This window comes from Arachis hypogaea, chromosome 4 (assembly GCF_003086295.3).
Source record: "Arachis hypogaea cultivar Tifrunner chromosome 4, arahy.Tifrunner.gnm2.J5K5, whole genome shotgun sequence".
Lineage (NCBI taxonomy): Eukaryota > Viridiplantae > Streptophyta > Magnoliopsida > Fabales > Fabaceae > Arachis > Arachis hypogaea.
In genome coordinates this window covers 81359133-81370026 of record NC_092039.1, presented here as the reverse complement: position 1 = coordinate 81370026, position 10894 = coordinate 81359133, and the positions used below count along the sequence as shown (strand labels likewise).

At 29.5% G+C, this 10894-nt stretch overlaps 2 protein-coding genes across 3 annotated transcripts; both read left to right on the top strand.

Moving 5' to 3' along the window:
• The first annotated feature begins 688 nt into the window (after window positions 1-688).
• LOC112796887 (brassinosteroid LRR receptor kinase-like) lies at window positions 689-3452 on the top strand. Of its 2 annotated transcripts, XM_072235665.1 has the most exons (6): window positions 689-910; window positions 1001-1148; window positions 1233-1289; window positions 2011-2103; window positions 2573-2649; window positions 3038-3452. In XM_072235665.1, the coding sequence occupies exons 1-4, from the start codon at window positions 775-777 to the stop codon at window positions 2027-2029; spliced, it is 360 nt and encodes a 119-aa protein (XP_072091766.1). In that variant the 5' UTR covers window positions 689-774; the 3' UTR covers window positions 2030-2103; window positions 2573-2649; window positions 3038-3452. The 2 variants fall into 2 exon arrangements, with proteins under 2 accessions (XP_072091766.1, XP_029153938.2); XM_029298105.2 differs by having other exon boundaries at window positions 2573-3452.
• Window positions 3453-7915: 4463 nt separating this feature from the next.
• On the top strand, window positions 7916-9489 carry LOC112796886 (probable glutathione S-transferase). Its single transcript, XM_025839551.3, has 2 exons — window positions 7916-8744; window positions 8917-9489. The coding sequence occupies exons 1-2, from the start codon at window positions 8430-8432 to the stop codon at window positions 9271-9273; spliced, it is 672 nt and encodes a 223-aa protein (XP_025695336.1). The 5' UTR covers window positions 7916-8429; the 3' UTR covers window positions 9274-9489.
• The last annotated feature ends 1405 nt before the right edge of the window (window positions 9490-10894 follow it).

Here is a 10894-nt window from a genome sequence, read left to right as displayed (position 1 = left end):
CTAGTAATTTTCAACATGATTTATGTTTGTGATTTTGTGACTGTGTGTGTCCCATGAATGGTAAACTATTTTGCCTTTTTAGATTAGCTTCAAATGGCTGCTCTGTGTTGTTTTTCCGGGAGTTAATCGTCAATTCAAACTGACGTTAAAATGAACATGCTAAAACAAATTGATAAAATAAGGCAAATAATAGGTGCTTCTGCTTGGTGACTCAATTTGTTTTCTTTGAACTTAAGAGCTCATGAGGAACCACAAAAAACTGGAAATGTAGTGAAAGAATGCTAATGAGTTTGTGTGATGTTGCAGCTGAAGAAACCGGGAAAAGATTAGTAGGGTATATAGATATCTTATTCATCACTTTTAATTTCTTGCTACAATAATAATACGTTATCATCAATCAATATTCAATTGGATACTAACTATATAGCTGTTTACTTAAGCAGCAGTAGTCCACATGATCAAACCATCATTAACTAACTAATTTTTACCATTCATCATCATTAGCTATATATAAATCACTATTCCTTCATTCTCTTTTGGATTAATTATAATTATCTAGTGATCAATTATTATTATTATTATTATTATTATTATTATTATTATTATTATTATTATTATTTCCAGTTTGAATATCATCAGCTATATAAAAGTTTATTTTTCTTTCATTTTTCAAAGCTGTTTTCTTGGCTCTTGCAATATTTGAGGACCTTGAAGTTTCTTGCAATATTATGTACTCTTTCAATAGTGCCGTGATTCGTTGACCATTACATCATTATGCAAGTGTTGAAGCTTTGGCAGAACAAATTCACTGGTTCAATTCCTTCAAGGCTTGGACAGAATGGTAAATTAACTGAACTTGATCTTTCAACAAACAAGCTCAAAGGACTAGTTCCAAAGTCTCTTTGTTTTGGTAAGAAGCTCAAGATTCTGATTTTGCTCAACAACTTTTTCTTTGGATCTTTGCCTAATGATCTTGGTGAATGCTACACTCTTGATATAGGCAAGTTAAAGAGTGTTTTGGAAATCCTCCTTCTTCATGGAAACAGATTCTCAGGTGAAATTCCACTAGATATAGGCAAGTTAAAAAGTGTTCTTAAGATGGATTTGAGTGTTAACAACTTTTCAGGTGCTATTCCTCCTGAGATTTGGTAAACTTTCATTGCTAATTAATTTTACTTTAATTTCCATAAATTTAATTCTCCTTAATTAATCTTAAAAATAAAAATCTGCAGTGCGAACACAAAATTCATTGCATTCATGATCACTTATGGTCTCAGTGCTGCTGCAAGGTTAGTTAATTAAACATATTCTTATGTTTTAGATTTTATTAATTTTTTTTAATTATTGAAAATCCTCGCCATGAAAGTGACTTTTACTCTCTCAGTTCTGCTTGGTTTGTGCTTTGTTTGGGCACTTGTGAGTTGTGAGGGGTCATAATATATGGATTCAAATGTTAGTAGCAATTCTAAAATCTTCAGATGCAGGGAACTCAGCTAAACTATAAAAAGAAAATTAGAAGCATATCATGAAACTCAAGGATACCGATGAAATCAAGATCGTAAAAATGATCACAAATACAACTTCTGCCTGGTAACCTGCTGAGGTCTTGAGGAAATCCAACACTCGAGTAAATTCACAATCACAGGAATTACTAACAAGTTTGATTACAAGAAAAATTGCTTAACTTCTTTGGCAGAGATGTAACACCTTCTGGAGCACACAACTTGTTTTTAGAATTGGCTGCATGAAATCTAACAAGCTTCAATTCTAGCATTCTTTCACATTCTTTCAATTTTCGACATGTCTATGGGATTTTTTTAAAATGATTTATTTATTTTAACCACGAAGAGCTGCCTTTCACTGCTTGTACCTCATTTTTTTGTTTTAAGTTAATATTGTTGTAGCTGTTCTTTGGAAATATCTTTTGAAGTTATGAGAAAATTTGATTTGTTAAATATTCGTTGACTGTTATTAATCTCGACATTCACTTTACTTATTGTTGTTTATCAGGGTTCAACTGTGGAAATGACAGATTTGGATAGGGATGATGTGGGATCAGAAGATGCTAACTTTTTGTTCAGTGGTCATAGAGCAAGAATCACGGTAATAATGTTACATAATTGTTTTTGTGTTTTACAAAAATTAATGAAAAATGGTACCTGTAACTATAGGTTTAGATATTATGTAGATATGTAGGGATCAATGTGTTTGAACTGGAATCCCAAGATAGTGTATATTGATGAACTTTTGAGTTACAACGATAGAGAAGCTAAACTGTAGCAAATGATCAAAGACATGAACTAATTGCTATATCCTTTATTTACAGTGAGTAACTTCTCTAACTAACTCACTAAAGGGATCCTATAATTAACTCGGGATTTCATCATATTTCTAGTGGTAAGGTAACTTATAATGGATGTGAAATTATTTTACTAGACTTACCAGCATGATAATTGGAATCCACAATATACCACTTGGTATTATGCATTTTGTTACTAGCAAATTCACTAGAAATGCAATTGAAATCACCAGTTATTTATTCATGATTTCCCAATTGTTTATATGTTGCTAGGTGCTGTTCAAATTATAGTAATTACTAACTGAGGACAAAGTGGGTGGAGCCTTGAAGTTTAACACACACCCCCTATGGTGATGTTTTCAGTTATCCTATCTGAGTTTTTCTTGCTATTTCTAAATCTTTTCTGCTTTCCAGTCTACATATTCAAGCTTGAAAATGTTGTTAATCTCTTGTAAATAAAATAGTAACCTCTCTGTACTAATTAGTTGAATTTATAGGTCCATAACCTATATTTAAAACTTGATATGTTATTTCTGTAAGCTTGCCCAAGCAACGTCTAAACAGATATCCAAGCGTAATTTTATATTTTGCATTTTATAATTTAGATGTTCCTAGTTAAGAGCTAAGATTTTATGTTTTGCTTTTTATAATTTACATGTTCCTAGTTATATTTCTACCCATATAAAATATTTTGTTGCCTTATTGGTCTTAATTAATTCTCTACTGAATTGGAAGCAGAGATAGACTGCCTCAATCAGATATACATTCGGCGGCAGCATGTTTGAGATGAATGAAGTGAAGGGTGGCAGTCCGTACGGTACCCGAACTTATGCTGGTGGTGATGGATCAAGACAACCAACTAAACTTGAGTTGGAGCAAGCATTCCACGAGGGCAAGTATATTGCCACCATTACTAAGAAGCTCAAGAAAGAATGAAGCTATCCATAAATTAGGATATTGTATCTTGATGAGTCCACTAATAGTTACTTGTCATCTAATGTATTCAACTTGTATTATTGCCAGTGGCGGAACCAGAAATTTTATAAGAGGGGGGCCAATTAAATATAAAATATAACAAAAAATTAACAAAATATGATTTGTAGCATATATATCAAAAAAGTAATTATATTATATAAAAGTCAATGTTCAACTACATACTAAAACTTTATGGTCCAAACTTTATGTATGCTCTACGAATTTCATCTTGTTGATTGATAGGATAATTCCAAATTTGCGGACGCTTTCCGGGATCACGCATCAATGTATCAATATTAACTTGATCTATTTCAGTCCTTGCTATTTTGGAAGCAGGGGGTTGAATATCTTGCTCAACAAGTTGTGTCACAGGTTGTTCAATAATATTTTGAACATTACTCAAAGAATCTGAAGCTGAATTTTGTTCATCATATATTCTCTCTTTTCTCTTGAAAAATGAGTGAATTGTTTTCATCTTTGACATTTTTAACTTAACTTGAACTATCTAACAAAAAAAAAACAAAAATAATTGCATATATATTATTTTCTTAAAAAAAAATATTAAACCTATTGAGTAATAACAAATAATTTTAGAAACACAAATATATAATAACCAAAAATAAAGTTATTGATTTACCTGATTATTTTTTGTTCCAAGTCTCACAAAAAAATAATTCTATTGAGTTTTGTCCTCACTTCAATCTTTGAACACTGTCCATTATAAAAAAAAATAAATTAATCATTTTAAATAAATAATGTAAATAATACTTGACATTGTCATTAACTTAAAAAAAATTGAAATATACCTCTTTGAATCTTTGTTGTGCATTCAATAGTTAATATTTTGTTGTTCACTTCTCTTCAATGGTTTTTCTTCATATGTCTTGTTTTGGTATGGAAAGAAAATTAAAATGAGAAGAGTAGAAGACCAAAAGTTTGGGAATCACTAAAAGAGAGAGAAAAGTGACGCTATGCCTATGATAGTTTGAAATAAATATTTGAAAAATGTACTAGGGTTACTTTAATTAATAGTATGGGCTTGGGCTAGTATAATAGAACCATTTTTATTAATTATTAGAATGAGCTATTTGTTAACAAGAACAACAATAATTCAAATATCCAATACATAGTGCAGTTTTTAGTTATTTTAATTTATAAAATTTTGTAACTTATATTTTTTTAATATTATATATAAAAAATTTAATATTATTAATTATTACTATTTACTATTTTTTTTAAAAAAATTTGGGGGGGACCATGGCCACCTTAGGTCCCCCGTGGATCCGCCACTGATTATTGCATGGAAATAATTGCTTCTTATTATAAAGAAAGCACTTTATACTCACTGGTGTGTTTTTCTATTTGTACCATCAATAAAAATTTGTATTTATTAAATTTATATTTATTTTGTATGAAAACAAGTTTATTTTGCAATGAAAAAATCTTTAAAAAAATTTATTTTTCTTTACTAATGGATTTACAGACAGATTTTCTATCTGTATTCAGAGTTTGGGATGGTTTTCCAAGGTTTCAATTACCGACAGAAAATTTATCTGTAATTACCGATGGAAAATCCATCGGAAAGTTCGATGTTTCAAGGAAATGGATGGAGAATTTACAAAGGAAAAATTCGTCAGTAACTGGTAAAAATTCGTCGGTAATTTTCCGACAGAAAAAATCCGTCGGTAAATAATTTTCGACGAGGCTTTTACAGAGGGACAAAATTCGTCGGTAACCAAAAATCCTTCTATAATAAAGACTAAATCTGTCTGTATTAATCCCTTTTCTAGTTGTGACCTCCAATTGTTCCAGACAGCCTTAATGACCTTGAACTAGTCCCATGATCTCTGCTACATTCCTATTTTTTTATCCTTCGGAAATGTAAATCTGGGAGCATATCCTTCTTCCTCCTAGCTCCCTTCTATCTCTCTTCTCGGCAATACCTTTACCTCTTTCTGAGTGTTTAGATATAAAAAGTGCTCGATCGTTATTGTGGTGTCCTCCACTTTGTGATTCTGAATTTGATGTAATACGTTCATCTTCTGAGTGAACATCCACCATGCTTGATGGTTGGCTTCCATGTCCTCGGTAGTTACGCCAATGTTTCGAGAGAATACCTGAAACCAAAGTTGTAGGGGTCTAGACGTGTGGTCCAAACTCCTATGATTAAAGGTTCTGACTTGTTTGCTAGAAGGGTAAAGTTGTCCAATATTTTTTAGTGGATAATGGTAGGAGGTACTTGCAAGGGACTCTGATACTTAAGCTAGTAAGAGTTTTAGACAGACTTAAGTAAAGATTGAGAAATACTTGAATTTGATAGGGTATTTTGTAGAGAAAGATGACGACTTGGCTATTACTCCTGTATATTTTCATTAGGAAAGTAATCCCACATTCTGGTGGTGGCTGAGCTTTGGATAGAATCTAAAGTAGTGTTTGACAATGTGTTATTTGTCATGCAAGTCTGGTTAAACGTTGGTTGTGAAACTCATGTCCCGAACAATCGGGTGAACTGACCTGTGTCTTTAACTAACATAATTTGAGTGAATATGTTGTACTTTTTAAACTCCTTGTATAATTAATTGGACTTGTATATTTGGACCTTAACTTTTATCTTTGGTCAGGTATGAATAATTATGTTAGAAAAAAAATTCAAAAAAAATAAGAGGTTGAAGATGTTGTTACCATGGGAATAAATGAATAAGGGTAAAGTATATTTTTTGTCCCTGAAGTTTGACAAAATTTTCAAAAATATCTCTAAGTTTTATTTTGTTTCAATTTTGTCCTAAAAGTTTTCGATTTGCATCAAATATATTCCTGATGGCTAATTTTTCAAAATATTTAAGACCAATTCAACAACAATTTTATAAGAACAACTCCTCAACACAAGTAAATTAAACATAATTTTCATGCATTATTGTTAGATTAGTCTTAAATTTTTTAAAAATTTATCCGTCGAGAATATATTTGATGCAAATTAAAAATTTTTGAGATAAAATTAAAACAAAATAAAACATAAGAGTATTTTTAAAATTTTTATCAAATTTAAGAAAACAAAATATACTTTACCCATTGAATAAAAATAAATTTTCCATTATAAAGTGAAAATTAAAAATAATTATCATATATATATATATATATTAAAATTGATCATCGATATAAAATATATATTAAAATATAAAATAAATATTAAAAATTAGTTAAATTATATATATATTTATACATAAATATATAATAATAAATTTTAATAATTATTTTAGTATATATAATATTTTTAAATAAAAGATGATGAAACAAGTGTAAAAAGTGTGGAAACTGGAAACACCTCATTGTGATATTCCGCTTCTAAGTCTAAAGTCTAAACAAGGAAGGATACGAGAAAACACCAAACCAAAATAAAAAACTACAGCATCTCCATTACAACCCGTTGCTGATGTAATCCCTTGCATCACTTCTGGTCCTTCCGCGTGGAAAGTTATTGAATAGAACAGAATAATCCTTTTGAGAATAATAATAAAATTTAATTATTCTATTAATTTTGTAGTTTCACAAAAATTTTTAATTAGATTTTTGTATTTTTTAATTAAATTTTTATTTAATTTTTTAATTAAATCTTTTTTTATAGTAATTAATTATATAAAAATTCAACTAAAAAAATTAGTACAAAAACTCAAATAAAAAAAAATATAAAGACTCAATTCAAAAAAGAATTTAGTGTAAAAATTTAATTAAAAAAATATAAAAATTTAATTAAAAATTTTATAAAATTATAAAAATCAACAGAATAAATTAAACATAATAATAATAATAATAATAATAATAATAATAATAATCTTTTTGACGGAGTTGGAGTATTCAATAAGAAAATTACTATGATCTAAAACTTTTGAGAAATATTTACACGTTTTGCAACATAATTAAGATGTATGTCAAATATTAAATTAATAGTTGTAACTATTCATAAGATATAGAAGTATTAAATATAGACAATTTTGTAAAAGAAGAGAAGATAACTTTTTGTTTTTTAATTATTTTGTTAGTTTAATTTTATTAAATTTATAATTTAGTTTTTACAATTTCAGAATTTATAATTAAATTAAAACTTTATATTAGACTATTTGTATTTTTATACTAGATATTAATTTTTAGCTAAGTTTTTTTCCAAAATATAAAATTATATTACCAATAATAATAAATTAAGAAAATGGTTTAAATCAAGTAATTATGATCATTTCTAGTTTTCTTTGCTCAGCTCCAAATTCATGGTTCATTACATTTGAAATTTGATCAACAAAGATGTGTCATGAAAGACTAATCTTGAATTAAGATTTTTTTAAATTATTCTTATTAAGAATATATTTTAAAATATTTGTTTTATATTTTATATAAAATAAATTATAAAATATTCAAAAATAATTCAAGATTATTATATTTATTTTATAAAAAATAGTAAATGTTTAACTAAAAAATTTATCTAATATAAAGATTTAATTTAAACATTAAAATATAAAAAGTAATTAAATTATTTTCTTTTTGTTCTGGATTCTTCTCGTGCATTCGTCATGTCTCACGCCACTCTCAGAGTCCCATTCATTCGCATTTATTTTTAATTAATACAGAATGCCGTACTATAACTGTAGTCTTTGATTTTCATCTTATTTAGAGTTTATTTCTTTATATTTACATTTTTGAGTAATAAGCTGAATTAATTTTTAAAATATTTAATTGAATATTTTAATTTTTAATTACACAGTAAATTATGTTAAAAATTTAGATAAATTATTCTTTATTATTAAATAAAATCATAGAATTCTTTAAAAAAAAATAAAATTCTTACATCAATATATTAATAAAAAATAATCTGATATAAAAATTAATTTATTTATAAAATAAAATTTAATAATTAAAATTTGTTAAAACAAAAATATTCATTAATTAAAATATCTTATAGTTTTTTATTCTTTCCTAGTCAACCATTGTGCACCATAAAAGTCAGTGTTATTGAGCAACGTGGTAGGTTGAAAATGAGGCTTCTTGGTTCTACAAATACCCACACAAGTCATCATAGGAATCACCAATCATATACCAAAATCTAAGTACATCTCTTATTTCTCTCTAAGTGCAACGGGATTTGAATTGCTTTTTGCTTCTAATCAATATGGCTCAGGATGATGTGAAACTCTTGGGGGTTGTGGGAAGCCCGTTTGTTTGCAGGGTTCAGATTGCTCTAAAATTGAAGGGAGTTGAATACAAATTTGTAACACAAGATTTGCAGAACAAGAGTGAAGAACTCCTAAAATACAACCCAATTCACAAGAAGGTGCCAGTGCTTGTTCACAATGAGAGGCCCATAAATGAGTCCCTTGTGATTGTTGAGTACATCGATGAAGCTTGGAAGGGCAAATCCATTTTGCCCACTGATCCTTACCAGAGAGCCCTGGCACGTTTCTGGGCCAAGTTCATAGATGACAAGGTAAATAATATTAATTCTCATCATATATAGTACTTTAATTTTCTTTACATTTAAAAATGATGTAAAAATGTTTTACATTATCCATGAATTAAACTCATAAAGTATAAATAAACTCCGTTAGATCCGTAATTATGTTATTTTTTAACCATTAATTTAATTTGTGCAAATCCAGGTGTTCGGTGCGGCATGGAAATCTGTTTTCACCGTTAACGAGGAAGAGCGTGAGAAGAACGTTAAAGAAACACACGAGGCTCTTCAATTTCTTGAAGATGAGCTTAAAGGCAAGTTCTTTGGAGGAGAGGAATTTGGCCTTGTGGACATTGCCGCTGTATACATTGCGTTTTGGGTGCCTCTGATTCAAGAAATTGCAGGTCTTCAACTGTTCACTAATGAGAAGTTTCCCAAACTCTACAAATGGAGTCAAGAATTTCTGAGTCAACCAACTATCAAAGAGTGTTTGCCTCCTAGAGACCCAATTTTGGCCTTCTTCAAAGGTCGCTATGAAAGCCTTCTTGCTTCAGCAAAATAGATTTGATACTAGAGAGCGGGTTGAAATGAATGTCGGAGTTTGTTGAGGAATGTATTGAGTTTCTTGCGTGGTGGTGTTGACGTGTTCTTGTTCAATTGTTTTTATTAGAATTTCGTTTATTGTAAACGGTACTGTTCCAAGTTCCAACCTCGGATTCCTCCCTGTTAGAGAAATTCTAGGATCTTCTCGGTTAATAAAAGAGTTTGTTAATAATAATTTTCTTTCCTCTTGGACTATTATTTTTAGGATAATGCTAGGTAAATAAAAAAAATAGTATAATTTATTTTATTTAATATTTATTAATTGCTACAATAATTAATGAGTATTAAATAAAATAAATTAGGACTATTTTTGGTTGATTTTTTTTTGTTACTAAATATTTTCGTATTTTTAAAAGCACGGAGAACCGCAACACATTGGCCACTTCGACACGATTTTGATCATTAGACACGATTTTGATCATTAGACGCGTTTGGTTTAAAATAAAAATCACTTGGTACTGAATCGAATAAAACTTAAAAAGAAAATAATTAAAAGATTAATTAATCAATTAAATTTATGTCATTTTTAATAATTAATTGATTTAAAATAATAAATTATAAAATAAATTAATTTTTTAAATTTTATATTTTATATATAAATATATTATTGATATGGATGTTACGGATCGATTTAAGTGGATGTGGACGTTATAGATCGACCTAAACAGTATAACTCGACAATCTATGTTACAAAATTGGTAACCGATAAAACGAGCGTCTGAATAAACATCTCCATCTGACATTACTTTTTCATAAAGGAGGAGAACTTTCAAAATGTAATCATCGGATACTTCACCCTATAAAAAGAGAAGGTAAGATGCTTTTAAAGAATTAAGCACACATTGAATATACTTCACCCTATAAAAAGGTAAGGTAAGATGCTTTTTAGGAATTAAGCACACATTGAATATACAATACTGACTTAAGTATTGGAGTGTCCTTTGCAGATACACTCCCTTTTTTCTGTTCTCTTCACGACGTGGTATACCTCTCTGACGAGAAGCTCGGACCTCCAAGTTCTTAGCTCGATGTTGGGAATAATAGCTTGGTGCTAGATGCCAAGAGTCGAGTTATAGCCAGGTTATTCACTCAAAAACAATAAGCGCCCACCGTAGGGCTGTGATATAACTCTCCTTTCCTTTTTTGGCCGCAAAATTTCCAAAGTCCATCCATGGCTGATCTACCTCCCCATTCGAATTCCTTCAGATAGTAATTGAGCTGCAACAAGCAAATCAATGTATGGCGGAAGAAAATCAAAGGATGGCGAACCAGATGGCCAAGTTAATTAATGCTCGGATTGAAAACAATGGTGATTGTAATGAGCGAACAGAGGAGGTAGAACACGAATCCGACCCAACACACGTTTCCGAAACTGCTCGGAACAAAAAAGCTTGGCCTCCCCGGAACAAAGAAGTTCGACCAGAGAATAAGGACACTAAGCCCGATAACTCTCTAGGACCATTGACGGCTGACATTATGAATTTTTAAATGCCTAGGAGATTCACTTTGCCAACAACCTTAACCCCTTTATGATGGGTTAGGGGACCGGAAGAAGCACATCAAAAAGTTCTGATATATAA